The following is a 16,692-nucleotide window of genomic DNA, read 5'->3' on the forward strand; positions in this document are numbered from 1 at the left end:
ATCATAAAATAAGCATCGTTGTAGTTTGAAACGTCAGAAACGGTGTTACAAACATCAGAACATGTTCAGTGAAATATGTTCCGATCCGTCAGACCGACAGATTCTGCAACTCATTTCCCCCAAAATTCAGCCTGTTTAACAGATTTTGGGACAGTTTTCTTCTACATGATGTCACTTATTGAATAAACTGTGAGATAACATGTGAAACACCGTTTATTTTACATCTGCATAACGTGCCACACAAAGTACTTTGCATAAAAGGAAACGACAAACAACAGAAAGCCATCGAAGCAGCTGAAACTGTGACTCCACGTGGAGACAACAAGTTTATAGTGTTTGTAATGTTTCAGTCTCCAGATGCTGCTTTTTCCTTCAAGTTATTTGGATAAACGTCGTGAGAGAAGCCGTCTGTCCCATCGCCTCACTACATTTAACATCTTTATCCGTCTCTTTCATTTTTTAAAAGACTGTAAATGAAAATAAAGATTGTAAATCTGCTTCCTCTGTTCACGTGTCTTTGCCAAACATGACCTCATCAGTCCAGTTTTACTGATCAACTGGACAGAAAGTGACGAAGCTCTCGTGTGTGAGAATAACGAGCTCTAATGAAAAATCAAATTCCTTGTGAGTTTCAAAACGTCCAGTAAAATCTCTGTGATTCTGATGAAGAGCTGGAGGATTCCTCTGAAATAAACCTCCACCGCTCTGAACCCCCTCCTCCTCCTCCTCCTCCTCCCCCCTCTGCCTTGCTGGACCAATCGCAGCTCAGCATCCCTGCCAGCCAATCAGATCAGCCGTGGGTGATGTCATGCAGCAGGGTGCTGTCTGGTGCTGATGCTGCTGAGCTGCAGATCTTCAGTCTGAACACAGAGACCGAGCATCACTGCAGGGTGAGTACACACCGATCACACTTTTATATGCTCATGTATTTGAGTTATTTGATGTGATCTCTAAGCTCTCTGCACGTCTGCAGCTCAGACGGCTGCAGCCTCTTTTTAAAACAGAAATGCAAACAGTCTGTTTTTTCTTCTTTGTCCTTTTTGTCCGTCTGCAGATTCTGTTCTTTGTTTCTTATCTTTTCTGTCTTTCCGCTTCTCCTGCATCTTTTCCTTTTTGTTTCTTTGTGATTGGTTTAGTGTTTGAGCTGCGTGCTCGCCTCGCTTTCTTCTCTGCAGCAGGTGATGCGCTAACTGGCAACAATGACATCATCGCTTAGTCCCTGCACACACACACACGAAGTTTTAACAGTGTGTTTGCTTCAGCCTTTAAGGAATAATCGATTCAAATTTTTCAACACAGATTCATATTTTCAGTCTTTTCCTGCAGATAGAATCCAGTTTGTTTCTCTGCTTTTTGTGTCTTTGTGACTGAAACAATTGAAGGAATTAGTTTGAGACCTAAACATTTTATTTCAGACTTTGCAGAGGTTAACCAGTGAATGGAAAATATGCCTGACTGATGTTTAGATCATAGAGAATCATCTTGAGCTGCAGATCTTTGTGTTTGTGCACATTAACAGACAGTCTGTTTGATTTTTAAGTTCATGTTTCTCCACATTTCCTATATATTATTCAGTACATGAGTTTGCACAGTGAAGGCTCACGGTGGGGAGACTGTGAGGGAGAAGCTGCTGCAGACTCAGTTGGTGTTTTGAGTGTTTGTGCAGCAGATCTGACTCATGAACTGAATCTCTGAGTTTGAAGCGAGTCGTGTCTCTGTGTCTGTCGCTGATTCACTCTTTCACACTTTGGATGAAGTATTTTTATCTCCTGAAGTCACAGCTGCAGAATCACAAACAGCTCATAGGTATTCATGTTTCTACCAATGACTCAACTCTTATATATACACACACATATATATATATATATATATAGTACTTAAAACAAGCTGACCTTTAAATCCAAATGAGATCTGGGATGTGCATAAACTCCTGACGCAAAAATAAAATAAAATTACACCATAAAAAGGGAGCTGCAGATAAAAATGGACCAAAGGACAAAATGATGCGTGGAACAAATAACCAAAGCAAACTGAAACTTCAGAAGGTTGTGATCTCATGTTGCTGTTGCTCTGTCTTTCTTTCACGTTTAGTTTCAGCAACAGATTCAATGACATCATAACTCCACATGCTGACTTAACACAAAAGGGCCGAGCTGCTCAAGCGAGATGCTTAAGTGTGTCATTGCCTGAGAGGCTTTACCCAGGGCAGACGTAACCCCTTAAAGACACAGTTTCAGCTCAGTGTTTCCCCTGACATCAGGGAGTAGCTCTGCAGATCTGACTCTCCTGGATCCACTTTCATGTTTGTCCTCTGTCTCTCCTCAGGAACAGACTCTACCTCACCACAGTGTCTTTGACCGAAAACAGCAGCAGCAGCAGCAGCAGCAGCAGCAGCAGCAGCAGGATGACTCTAGCAGGTAACACTTCAGGGATTATTCTGCCTCCTGTTCATATTGTTTCTTGGTTACGTGACGTGTTGTTCTTTGTTGACACATCTGACATCTGGCTCACTGCAGTTTCTCTTTTCCCCCTCTCTCTCTAAATGTTCCAGCATACCGGGAGAAGATGCGAGAGCTCCCTCTGGTGTCTCTCTTCTGCTCCTGCATCCTTCCTGAACTCAGAGACGCCGCAGCCGACAAGAAGGAAGGTCAGCAACACTCTTTAATCTTGAGCTTCCCTTTACAGAACAGTAATTGCTGGGAGAGATCCATCTTCCATGAGTTCCACGTGTGCTTTTGATGCTTTAAAATGTAAAAACAAAAGAATCTGAATCATCTGGCATCATGAGATCAGGTTAGCAGGATTTACTCAGAGAGATAACATGAAGTTCTGACGGGGAAGCAAATCAGGAGATCAGTCAAAACCAAAACATCCTTATTTATTATCAGGTTTACTCTCAGGACAGCAGGGAAGCATTTCGCGTGTGAACACTCTGTTTGGGCAAAATTTGATTTTAATTTTAACAACAGAAAATGTGTCAACACAAAGTTTCTGCTCTTTTTAATATTCCTTTAATAAGATTAAACTCGGCTCATTTGGTTGCCATTTTTTTACTAAATTGTTGGTGTGTTATGGTTCTGCCTGTCAGTCCAACACTCCAGATTTCATGGTTATCCATCTACAGCAGGGGCAGCCAACGCGGTGCCCACGAGCGCCTGGTCGCCCTCAGGGCGCCAATCAGGAGCCTGCAGGTCACAATCAAAAAATAGAACGAGTAAATTGTCTTTTTCAATGACAATTTATGTGAAGATAGAAACTAATAGATAACTAAAATAGATAACTAATTTAACATTAAATATAACATTTTAAAAACATGAATTTATTATGCAAGTATAATTTATAAATCTGACCCTTCTATGACCCCGCTGGGTAACCCGTTCTCACTCCCAAGTCGTCACAAATGGACGCATGGTCAAGACCCGTTAGTGTCAGTTTGTAACGCGTTGGGGAGTTCAACGCTAAAGTTAGGTGTAGGATGTTTATCAGAAACGTCCGAGTAAGGAGGAGGAACTTTCAACCAGGAGACCGGTGAAACAAAAAGTTACTTGCGTAAGTTAAATGATGTAAGTAACTTAATTATTTTAACTCAAACCATGAACTTTTCCTAAACCTAACCAAAAACTTTTAGTGCAAAACCTAACCAAACTGCAACGTTTCACATCGTTAACAAGTACTTGTATTTTGAAAGTGTAACTGGACGTTGCATATTTATTCCTAATAACTTGATCGCGGAGCCCTGAGTGTCAACGCCAAAGGGTCCCCAAGGCGTTAACAAGCAACGCCAAGGCGTCTTGACCAGTTGGGAGTGAGGATGTGTCCGGGGTCTGAGTCTAGCAAGGTGTTACGTCACACATTCCCTCTTCTTCATTTCATGCCAGTTAGCACAGCTACGACGATGAGCTAACGACACTATCAGCGGTTTGTCGTTACGTTATAAACAATGGCAGAGAAAGAAGAGTTGCGCTTTACAATAGTAAAATAAAAGAGTGGATGTCTCATTTGTGGTAAGATTGTAGAAAGAAAACCACCACAAGACCTTCGACGTTAGCTACCCGCCAGCTAGCTCATCACGCATAGAAACATTTACTGTATATCTGTGTTTTCCTATGATCCATCCATCCATCGTCAACCGCTTACCCTGCGTACAGGGTTATTCTGGGAGATGAAACAAGTAGCTCCCCAATATTACTCTCTATGCTTGAGGCAGCTCTCAGTCTCATACAGATCTACATGGTCCTCTGAATGTGTCAGCCTATCCCAGCATGCACTGGAGAAATGACAAGGAGGGGGTACTATGGTCTATCAGTATCTACTGTCTTCATTTCACCTAACCCGCTTTGTCTTTGGACTGCACGTGGGGGGGAAAAACATACAGTCATAATTCAAACCATCAAAATCAGACTTTGTTTCGACAGAAGAAACAGAGAAATTAGTTTTGTGGTAATTAAAGGGTCTCGTGTTTGTCTTTCAGCCGGCGTGGTGGACTTGAACCTGTGCAACATCCGCGACATGGAGGTGATCGAGCTAAGCAAGCGGACAAGCGGACAAGCCTTTGAGGTGATCCTGAAGCCACCCACCTTCGACGGCGGCCCCGAACTGAGGGCGACCACGCCGCCCCGCCAGAAACCTTCACTGGAAGAGATCCAGAAGAAACTGGATGCCGCCCAGGAGAGGAGGAAGGTGTGTAGAGGGTTGGGGGTGGATTTCAAGAATAGTTTTAATTGTTATTGTAACATCACACTAGATAATGAAGATTCGTTTGATCCACTGTTAATGTAACAAGAGTCTGCAGCTGAGCTAGCAGGATGCAGTAGTGCATGCTAACATGCTGATGTTTAGCAGCTTTACCCTCTTAGTTTAGCGTGTTTGCATGCCAACCAAAAGTGTTGGACACATAAACATGCAAGATGTTTTAGTCTGGACCAGCAGAGGAAAGAAAAAAAAGTTATTTTAAAGTGATGATTATTTATTGAGACATAAAATCTGTCATCTAGGTCATTTCAGAAATGATGCCACCAGAAAATCAAACCAACCAACACGTCCTCATACCCAAACAACAAAACAGGTTCATTGTAAAGTGCCCCAAAACGACCTATATGTCCGTTTATGACACATGAGCATTCCCCAAAATGACGCGTAACAGTCCTGTGACCGGCTTACCAGATGTTACATAAGTCCCGTGACATTTAATGCGTGAAAAACGGTCGTAGTTTGGTTAAGTTTAGGCAACAGAATTACTTGGTAAGGTTTAGGAAAAGATCGTCGTTTGGGTTAAAGTAAGTAAAGTTACGTAAGTCACGTGACGGAAGTAACGCTATCAAGCTTAAAACTATTTAACGTTAACTAGTTAACTATTTACACTATTTACGCTATTTATAACACGTCATCTGACTTTCTCTGTTGCTACCGTTGTACGGCCACTAGAGGTTGCTAAAAACCTAAACACGGCTCCTAATAAACTGTATAATAATCGACCTGTACGGTCGTTTCTCTGGTGAGGACAGACTGAACCACGAAGATACCGGTGTTTGCACTCAGTGGACTCATAATGGCACAGTAGAGATGAAAGTTAATCGGCGTCTGTTCAGTAAAATCTGACATAAAATTGCTGGGGTTCTGTTGGAAAAGCAGAAACGTGGCTCACCATAAACGTTCCCTCTGTCTCCCTCTAGTGTCAGGAGGCAGAGCTGCTGAAGCACCTGGCCGAGAGGAGGGAGCACGAGCGTGAAGTCGCTCAGAAAGCTCTGACCAAAGAGCGTCAGGAGCACCGGGCCGACGCCGACAAGGAGCAACGGCAGATGCACCTGAACGCCTCGCAGGAGTGGCTGCAGGAGGAGGTGAGGACGCAGGTTTTACCGTCAGTTTCACTGAAAATTACTGAGACGATTCAGATTCTGTGTCGTAGAGATGAACGACTAAAGTGAGTTTGTGTTGTTTGTGTCTTTCAGGACAAGCACAGTGTGGAGGTGAGGACGAGCTAGAGGAGGAGGAGAAGGAGGAGGAGGGGATTCTGGGCAGACGGTGGTGTGATAACAAATATACTGAGGGTTTAACAAAATGATGTTAAATGGAAAAACACACTTTATTGCAGAGAGTGTTCAGATCGATATCCTCATGTCTCTGTATTCAGTACAGAGCTAAAGTCAGGACGTGGTTAGCCTAGCTTAGCATAATGGCTGAGAGAAAGCTAACCAGCTTAAAAAATACACACATCTAACGTCACTGATTATCATTTTGTTTGTTAAATCAGACAGAATTGCAAAAAATACAGCTGTAGTTTTAGGGGGAAATTACCTGGTGGAACTATTTTTTGTCGAACACCAGTGAGGTTGTTTTGAACCATCGTCCCTCTGCAGAGACCACAATCAAAACCTGAGCCCCCCCGACAGTATCTTGCAACCTGCAGTATACTGGGAAGCACTAAGCGGATGGATACACTGTCGTTTGTCAGGAAATAGTTCCAAAATATAACTTACTCTGTAACCACAAATTGGTCTATTATGTTCCAGACCTTTTCTTGGTCTTGGTGGTAGATTCATATTTACAGACATAAGAACTGTGTCTTCTCACGTAACTACTGAAAAAGTATGCAAATAAGCTTTTTAACGCCCTGGCTACCCTTTACCGTCATTTTTGTACGTTTAGGGCTCTGCAGTCAAGTTAGCAAGAATAACCATGCAACGTCCTGTTAGACTTTCAAAATAAAACTATTGATGAACATTGAGAAACGTCGCAGTTTAGTTAGGTTTAGGAAAAGGTAAAAGGGGTAAAAACATAGATAAGATCCCTGCCATTGGTGTGGGAGACCTGGGTTCAATTCCCACTGTGAGACATCCACCATTGTGTCCCTGAGCAAGACACTTAACCCCTGGTTGCTCCAGAGGCGTGTGACCTCTGACATGTATAGCAATTGTAAGTCACTTTGGATAAAAGCGTCAGCTAAAAGTGTTTATAGTAGGCCTACTTTTAGCGTTAAACTAATGGCGCTAAAGTGCTTGCTATTTGAGAACTGTGTCTTCTCATGTAACTCTAGAAAAAGCATTCCTGTAAGCAGTATAAGATAAAATGGGTCTCCTCCTGGAGTATATGTCTGCTGTATGTAATTACTTCAGCATGATCCAATTTGGGGAGTCTCAACGTCTTCTGTGACGAGCTTCCACAGCAAATCTTAATCAGAAAACCCTCTTTAACCCTGAAGCAAACCTAATCTATCCTGAATGTCCTGCCATGCCCTGTGTGTATGAGTTAGCATGTGTTAGCTATGTGCTAACCCCAGCTCCTTTCCTCTGCTTCCAGGTGTCTTGATGGCCTGATCACAACACAAGCTGAACTTTCTTTGGAAGCCATTTTGGAGGGCTGATGAGCTGAGGTTTGTTGTGCCGGCGAACCTGGCGCTGCTCCGACTGGGAGACTTGACAGGAAGAGACAAGAGTGAGAGGAGGAGGACGGAGGGCGAGTCCGACCGCTCGACCTCTTCTGTGCAACCAGGACTCTTCTTCATGAGACTAACTCTTTATAGCGAGAAAGACCTGTGAAACTAAAGGACGCTGCAGATTCAGTCATCATTGGATGGTTTACTGTGCTTTGTTGCCATGCCAACAGTGCCATGTGTTCGTGTGTGTGCGTGATTGTGTACATCTTCACAAGTGTGAAAGGTTTTGCCCACCAGACCAAACCAAACAACAAAAGCCAGACCTGAACCCAAAGGAACTGTTACTAAACTGGAACTGGGTCGTCTTCTGCTGTGTGAATATGGGGTAGTCACTCTGAGTCAAACAGCGCCACCTGCTGGACAGTTTAGATTATTGGCAAAATCAGCAAAGGTGCCTCCTCAAAAAAACACTTAAGTCCAAGTCTGAGCAGTTTTGAGCGTAACACAGATCAAGATCAAGTCAAGAACAATATCAGGAAATCCCTCAACAAAGTCAACAGGACAGGACAGGTCTTATTGATTAGTTTTGAGACTGAGACAAGTCAAAATACAGGCCAACCAAAATAACTCAAAACACCCCTGGGACTCTGAGCAAGTTCGGTTGAGAACTAAGTACTAAAACCACAAGATAAGTTTGGGTCAAAGTCAGAATCTGAGCACCAGTTAGGAGTCAGACAAGTCCGGTTAAATACACTCACAAGATCGAGACAAGTCCGAGAGACAAGAGCCAGTTAGATGATACAGAGGCGAGTTCAAATTAAAACACATTTAGAAGACAGAGACGAGTCCAAGTTAAAGCATCCACAAGACAGAGTCGAGTCCCGGGTCAAAGCATCAACGAGACAGAGTCGAGTCAGAGACAAAGCATCAACAAGACAGAGTCGAGTCAGAGTCAAAGCATCAACAAGACAGAGTAGAGTCAGAGTCAAAGCATCCACAAGATAGAGTTGAGTCCCGGGTCAAAGCATCAACGAGACAGAGTCGAGTCAGAGTCAAAGCATCAACGAGACAGAGTCGAGTCAGAGTCAAAGCATCCACAAGATAGAGTTGAGTCCCGGGTCAAAGCATCAACGAGACAGAGTCGAGTCAGAGTCAAAGCATCAACGAGATAGAGTCGAGTCCCGGGTCAAAGCATCAACGAGACAGAGACAAGTTAGAGTCAAAGCATCAACGAGACAGAGACAAGTTAGAGTCAAAGCATCCACAAGACAGAGTTGAGTCCGAGTCAAAATACCCACAAGTTCGAAATGAGTCAGAGTTGAAACAGCCACGAGACAGAGACAAATTCAAGTCGGAGACGAGTCCGTGTAAAATCACACTTGAGATTGGCTAATACAAAAATCCCTGCTGATTGTTTTTGCGTTGCTCAGATTCGATGTATGGATTCATCTCATGCTTCTGAATATCAGTGTACTAAAACTAGCATGCTAGCATGATGCTAACCACACGAAGCTACATTTCTGTATTACCTTCCTGTGTGTGAACTGACACGCGAGGAGACGAGGCACACTGAGAGTCCATCTGGATGTTTGTAACATGTTCGACACTCTTGGTATGTTACACCAACAACAAACAGCTAGGTAGCTCATGTGGCTAACATTAGCTATATCACAGGATTCCTACATGTCCAACATGAGACTATCTATCAATCACGAATTTCACTGATGAATAACTGATAATCGATTGTTTACATTGTTTACAGCTGCTGTTGTGTGTGTGTGTGTGTCTATCTGTTTCCCTGGCAATGTCAATGTAAAGGAGTCAGGGTGAAATGATGATGATGATGATGATGATGATGATAATGTACAGAAATCACATTATATTTTAAATTAAAACATAAAACAATGTTTTAATTGTTCAGTTTTTTTATTGAGTCACCACATTCAGCCATTTAACTATAAATACATTAATATAACATCACCAATAAATACCAAAACATAAAAATAATCTAAAACCATAAATAAAACGTGAAACACATCCGATAATAATCTTTTTAAACTTCAGCTTCAGGGTAAAGTTGTTTAGTTTCTCCACGCCTCTGTTTTCTAAACAACATTTTTTAAATGTAAAACAAAAAAAATGCAATATTGAAAAAACATATTAGGAATAAATAATAAGCAAATACTAAATAAAAGGAATTACTTCAACATCAGGTGGATCACAGAGCAGCATGTAGGCGACACAAATAAAAAATGAAACTCACTGAGAAGATGAAAACTTTCACCTCAAATCAAATCAACTGATTTAAAAATGTAAAAAAGTTGTAGGATGATTGTTAAGTCTAATTACTAACTAACTTATGCAAAGTCACATTTTTGTATGATGAGACTCTTAAAATCACGATTCGCCTTTAGATACTAAGAAATAAGTGTGAGACATAATTATGAGAAATATGTACTTGGTCCTTTTATTACTCTCCGCCCTGTTATTCTCTGGATATCAGTATATTTTACATTTAGGTTCAATATATTAAAAGAACAATATTAGTTTCCGTTAAATGCAAATTATCTCCCACATCACATCAATTTATTGTCATACGCGTTAAATTAAATACTCTTCCTTAAGTCACATTCACGTCAATTCTTTCTCTCCTCAAAAAATAAACACTATTTATTTATATCTTCCACTCTGATTTATGCTTTTTTTAAATTTATTTTTTTACAAAACTTCTACAATCTGTTGAAAACCATAGTAACTTCTTTTCTGTTATTATAAATACGTTATGATAATTATATATTAAAACTGACACACTCAGTCCTAATAATTAACTCGATGCGTTTTAACTCAACTAATGCATAATAAGAAAACAACAAGTAATAGTTTCGACTCGGCGGCACTGGTCTTCCGTACAGAAGCGTCTGTTTCAGCCAGACTGACCAAGCAGCTGTTCTGGTCTCTGCTGGTCTTCATTGTTGGTGTTGGATGACGGGTCGTACACAGGTGCAGCCCACAGCGATGAGGCGGGACTCCAGCCTGTAGTGGTAGCTATGTCCCACCCCCGACCCTGCCGACGCGGCTGACCTGACCCGACGCAGCAACAACACCTGGTGCATGATGGGTCTGGACTCTAGGCTCAGGTCCTCCAGGCCCTCCGAGTCCAGACAGCCGCGCAGCAAACAACGAGCCTCCGACAATATGGGAGGGAACATAGAGTCATCGTGGGAGACGCTGAGGACGGGGAGAGAAAGGACAAAAGATATTTAAGCTCATGAAATTTGCTGCGAGAGATGGCGTGCTTTCCTGTGTTTGCGTTTCCTTACTTGTACGCCCACGGGGAGATGGAGGCGTTCTCCAGCGGCCTGATGTTTCTGGTAGGAGCCAAAGCGTTGGTGTCAAGCTGCAGGGGGACCGTTTCTACCGCCGCACCGTCAGAGGACTTCTTCGGTGTCCTCGCCGAGTGTTTCGGCACCACTGCTGCCTCATTGGTCATCACCATCATCATTATCATCATCGCCACACAGGCGGCCTGAGGAAGAGGAGGAGAAATTAGCCTTGCATCTAAATTTTCACACTTTCACTCTGATGACGACCTTCAGCAGAAAAGTACCACAATGTCGCAGAGATGCAATATATTAAATGCAATAAAACTGTAACGGGAATCACATGCAACAAATTCACAGGCACATTTGATTTTCAGATGTTTCACATGTGATTCAACATAAATCATGAATTCACAGACAGCTCATTTCACGTATAAGTCTAATGCATCTCCTTTGCTTTATTTGGGGTCAGTTAAATTGAAAATATTGTTTTTAATGAATGAAATTGTTAAATTACACGTTACAGGTTAAATGTGCAATAAACCATTGGTGACCATTTTCACAATATAGAAAATAAAAAAAGTATAAAAAGTTTGAATGTTTTTATAATTCTTAGTTTATAAAGAACAAAAAAAAGCTAAACTATTTTAACATAAAATAATAACATAATGAAAAGCTTAATTTTTACCACATTTTCCCCAGTTATTTTGTCACCTTCACTTTCTGCCCCCCCCCCCCCCCCCCCCCCCCCCAAATCCTTTATAAAATATTGAATAAATAAATTGAATGAACATTGAAAAATAAAATAATTAACTGTTTTAGCGATTTAATCTGCTGCAATTTTACGGAGGCCAAAAGTGGTCAAAATTGTAATAATAAATCAAATTTAAATATTTTAATAATAAAATAAATAATAAACAAATAAGACTTTAAGACATGTCGTCGTTCTTCTTTTTATAAAATTACAATGTCCCTTTTTATGAGTTTTGATGCGCCCTCTCCTTTTTAGCCTCCCATGCATCCTCCTAATTATTGATTGACTGATCAGTGTATGCTCAGATTTAAAATCTCTTGCTGAAGTTCAAAATTATTTGATTTATTTAATTAAGATGATCAAAGCCGCTCTTACCGTCACTTTGGAGGAGTTTGATGCTGGGAACATGACGACGGTTTGGACTCTTTGAGTGTCCTCGTTGTCCTTAATTAGATCTGGGTGTTTGTCTTCTTGCGGGTGTCACTCTGTCCAACTCCTCAGGCTGCCGCTGGAGGTTCAGGTCAGAAGCTGTAACCTGGAGGTCCGATGGTACTCGATGCTGTCGTGCTGACTTGACTGAAGCTCCGCGGGTGTTTGTGCAGTTTTTAGGTGGTCTTCTTCTTCTTCCCGTGTGCAGGTGTTGTGCTGGACGTCAGGGTTAAGCTCTGACTTTTATCCTGATCAGAGCGTCAGCGCTGCTGTCTTGGACTTCCTCTGATGATGTCACCGTGTGTCTTTGATCCGCCTCTCTAAACCAAAAAAGACCACAGACCAGACTGCATGACGACGCTGGAGGTCGACCCACTTTCACAGTTGACGTCGAGGTAAAATTATTCTGCCCATAAAAAACGTTGCAGCAGATTTTCTAGGTCAACTTGTCAGCGGCATCGTTAAGTCTTGCACATTAAAACTTCACCTTATTTGAATGTACTTTGCAGTCTGGATACTTTTCCAGTAAACCTTCTCAGACAGCTATGCTCAATACGGTTCTCCACGGACTTTGATGCACTTCTGGTCTGTTTTTTCTTGGTTGTTCGGATCAAGAGGAGCCTTAATGCCACAACCTTCCGTACAATACCATACCATACAAATTGTGCATGCAAACTGTGTGATGAATTCAGAGACCGATTTTTACAATTACTCAACATGAAAACACTGAAAAGCGTCACCCACTGATCAAAATCAATGCAGCAAGAGACACACTCTTTTTATTTCACACATTCTTCCTTGGTAAAACCTGCCTCCTACATTACCAACACTGCTACTAGATGGCCGACGGTTGTGGGAAATAGTGGTGTGTTATGCTTGTAGTGGTAAATGCAGCCTGCAGCAGCTGCAGAGGTCTGAAAGCTCACTTCTGACCTCCACACCAACAGATTTCTTTCAGTTTCAAACTTCAGCCAACGCTGACTGACGAGACGCTCGGGCCCGAGCCCGGCCCGTGTTTCTTTTGTCCCTTGCAGCCAAGCGTCTGTGAAGACCGAGATATGGGACGTGACCCTGCCCAGGGGAACCCCGACCGACAGAGAGAGGGGGTCCCGCCAGTAGGCCAGATTCAAACCCACAGTCAGAGGAAGTCAGAAACTCCTGCACTTTAGCTTGTGTGTTTCAGCAGCTTTTCTGCTCATGTTTAAAACTTTCTGCACATTCAGAATCTCTCCCACATATCTGTGTTCTCCAGAAAAAAGACGTAATATTACAAGAATATCATCATCATTTAATGAGAATTAATGTTTTTTAAAAGTCTACCTGCCCTATACTCTGCTGTGCATAAGCCTGCGATGTTGCTCTGCTGATTTGGCCCCTTCAGACCATCTGAAGGTCTGAAGACGCAGAACTGTTTGGGACTGTCCTCCTGAAAGAGAGGAGGTGGATCAACGAAACTTATTGAAAACGCTTTTGATCAGGCAGAAATCTCATCGCAAATGTTCACTTCAGCACCTCAGATAAAGTGCAGCTCACAGTCCCAAACAGAGGAGGCCTGCAACTCAGATTTTAGATATTATTTTGCAAAACTCTTTCAGTTGTTCACCGGAAGTTCACAGCGCGAGATCACATCGCATCAGCTGGGTATTATCAGTTATAAGGTTATCAGATGACAAGTTTGAAATATATTTTAATGATAATAATACATTTAAGGGTTAACCATAGACCTGTGCATGGGTCTCCCCTAGGACTTGACTGACAGCAGGCCTGCTTGTATGTAATAAATTGGTTGGCCTGTTTCTTTGTGTGTTTTTATTAACGCTTTGTTCAGTAATTTGTTTTATATAAAAAGTTGACTTGACTTCATCAGGTGACACAAACGCGACTCCACATGAAGCATCATGTTGCTCTGGTTTAATTTGCATTGCATGTTTTCTTAATGTCCACATAAATTCTCAGAACATCTTCATTTGTTAGTTAACATTTCTTGGTGCAAGCTATTTCTCAGAAATGTTTTAACAGATTATTTTTGTAAATAAAATGCAGGTTTAGGCTAAATTATTCTTGCATCTTTTTCTCATACAAATGCCGTGTGTGGTGTAGATTAAAGATAAAAAAAATTCAGTTTCACAGAAGTTGTATTTCACTTGTTTAAGAAACTAAAATAAGAGTGATTGAGAGTGTGGGCCACAGATCATCTGAAGTGATAACTGCTGTGAGTCATATTATGACCTCAAGTAATGTCTAACTCAGCATTTCAGTTGCTTTAATGTCTGATGCAACGTGAGAAACTTTTCCTGAATGACAACATTTTGGTCATATCCTGGTGTCCCTGATCACTCTGGGCCCCTGAATCTTGCAGGGTCACCCTCCTCCACCTCCCCTGTTTTCCCCTTTGCTTCAGAATTGCAGAGTTGGCTCTGCAGCAGCAGTCATGTAATGCAGGATGCGAGCGTGCTGCAGAGTCTGACCTGGTTTACAGTCGGGTTGTGACTCAGGTCGATCCAGACTGCAGCTTCATCACTGTCAGGCATGTTGTCTGTGTGTTTCTTCAGCCCACGCTGCCAGCTCCTCTCTGACCTGGTTATATTGACGGGTGCTTATCGGGGATCTGATCAGACTTCCTGCCAGTTTACAGCCCCGAAACATCTCACGCGTTTTTTTTTTCTTTGTTGTCCACTTGTCCTCAAAATGCTTTCATGTCATTTAAGGAAACATGAGCGGCGCCTCACTGAGGCAGCCATGTTTCTTTGAGTTTGTTCAGCAGGAGACAAACAACATGAGACAGACGACACAATGTAAAGATCACAAACTACAAACAAGCAAACAAAGGGACCTAAAAAAGGCTAACTTTTATTTTTAGTAATTCATTTAATTGCACATTTGTGAAAGAACCTGACGCAGAGCTGCATTAGTGCACAAACCTTGAGGCCCTGTCTTGTTCAGAGGCACCGTTCAATCCAAATCTTTCCTTTTAGTTTATAGATAATGATAAATGTGTTTAATCAAATGATCTCAAACTGAATGACAAACCTGAAGCCTGAAGAAAGTAAAAGAAAAGTCCAAGTAAGGAGGTGGTCGAGTGAGTCAGAAACCGAACTTTCACCCAGATGATCGGTGTTCGTTTCCTGTGTGAAACAAAAACTCAGCAGTTTCTATCAGAATCAGAAATATTTTACTGATCCCTGAGGGGAAATTGTTACAGTTGCACGCACTGCACATCAAGGCATACGGAATATAAATAATATTAGAAAGAAGGTAGATAAAGAAATATATAAATATAAGGGTTTAAAATAAAGAAAGAAAAATATAAAGGGGTATGGATATGTACAATATTTACATGATCAAAGAAATGCAATGCAGAACAGTACGGTGAGTAAATAGCAGCAGAATTGCAGCATAGTATTGCACATTAATTATTGACAGATAATATTGCACAAAAACAGATAATAATGTCCAGTTGATGCCCATTTGTCAGACACTTAGAGGGAGGCGTTATAAAGCTCGATGGCCACAGGCAGAAATGACTTCCTGTGGCGCTCTGTGGTGCATTTTGGGGAAACAAAGTGGCCATGTAGTTTCTGCGCAACGGTGCCGTGGGTTACCAAAACTCTCTCAACTTGCATGATTAGAGAGAGTGTAGCTTAAATTACTTATAAACCAAAAATCACACACGTAAGTTAGAAAGTAAGACGATGAGCAGGAGCAACAGGTGTAGGTATTTAGGTGTGATACTTACAGGATGTTTTCCTAAACCTTAGCAAGTAGTTTTGGTGCCTAAACCTAACCAAATTGTGACGTTAACCACTTGTTTTATTTTAAAAGTCCCACAGGTCGTTGCATATTTATTCTTACTAACTTGACTGTGGAGCCTAATTTACGGGGACGGTGATGGTGATGGTGCAAATCCACTGTGAGACACCAATGTGTCCCTGAGCAAGACGATTAACCTCTAGTTGCTCCAGAGTTGTGTGATCTCTGACATACTGTATATAGCAATCGTAAGTCGCTTTGGATAAAAGCATGAATAAATGTATGAATGCCGTTTTTGCGGACACATTATAGACTAAGGACCAGTTTATTGGGAACATATTTTATGATTGCGAAAAAACTGATTCTGGGCCATCGGTTTTGGTTAGAGTAAATCTCCAGGACATAAAAGTGGATCTATGTAACGTCCTCAAAAGTGACGTATATGTGTGTTTGCTTGTGTCCTGTATAAAAATGGCTGAACATGGTTACAGGTCTCTCCACAATGTGATTCATACATCTCAGCAGAAACAGTGTACAAAGGAGAGATTATGTCATTTCCCAAACCCCACCGCCGCCCACCACGAGTGAGAACAATTTTAAAAAAGGGGGTCACTGTAATTCACAAGCGTTTCCACAGAGCGAGACCAGAGGAGGCTGTGGTTCAGATGTATGTGACCAACTTCAGTAGTATGATCAGAGGAATGTGTGTCATCCTCTCAGCGAGGTCTGTTTGATCAGGGAGGTGTTCGTCTTTCTAGGACTGCTGCTGCTGTGGTGACTGGAAACAACTTCACGAAGAGAAGCTGCAGCAGCAGGGGGTTTCTAACGAGCCAGAGTCTCTGCTGTGGTCTGAGTGAACCACAAAAACAGGTGGAGGGAGAACTCACATCCTTTACTGCAGAGAAAGTGCTAATACCACACTGTACAATACTCCGTTACCAGTAAAAGTCCTGCTGTTACTGCAGAGAAAGTACTAATACCACACTGTACAATACTCCGTTACCAGTAAAAGTCCTGCTGTTACTGCAGAGAAAGTACTAATACCACACTGTACAATACTCCGTTAC

General features: G+C 41.9%; 2 protein-coding genes across 2 annotated transcripts; one reads left to right on the forward strand and one right to left on the reverse strand.

Annotated features, from left to right (window-relative positions):
• The first annotated feature begins 2,404 nt into the window (after positions 1-2,404).
• Positions 2,405-7,446, forward strand: LOC123959016 (stathmin-4-like). Its single transcript, XM_046032844.1, has 6 exons — positions 2,405-2,417; positions 2,552-2,647; positions 4,472-4,680; positions 5,673-5,837; positions 5,949-5,966; positions 7,297-7,446. The coding sequence occupies exons 1-6, from the start codon at positions 2,405-2,407 to the stop codon at positions 7,303-7,305; spliced, it is 510 nt and encodes a 169-aa protein (XP_045888800.1). The 3' UTR covers positions 7,306-7,446.
• A 2,827-nt stretch (positions 7,447-10,273) lies between these two features.
• Positions 10,274-11,971, reverse strand: il17a/f1 (interleukin 17a/f1). Its single transcript, XM_046033200.1, has 3 exons — positions 11,822-11,971; positions 10,693-10,898; positions 10,274-10,600 (listed from the first exon to the last, which is right to left on the reverse strand). The coding sequence occupies exons 1-3, from the start codon at positions 11,852-11,854 to the stop codon at positions 10,339-10,341; spliced, it is 501 nt and encodes a 166-aa protein (XP_045889156.1). The 5' UTR covers positions 11,855-11,971; the 3' UTR covers positions 10,274-10,338.
• Between the last annotated feature and the right edge of the window lie 4,721 nt (positions 11,972-16,692).

Source organism: Micropterus dolomieu, linkage group LG20, assembly GCF_021292245.1.
Source record: "Micropterus dolomieu isolate WLL.071019.BEF.003 ecotype Adirondacks linkage group LG20, ASM2129224v1, whole genome shotgun sequence".
Taxonomy (NCBI): domain Eukaryota; kingdom Metazoa; phylum Chordata; class Actinopteri; order Centrarchiformes; family Centrarchidae; genus Micropterus; species Micropterus dolomieu.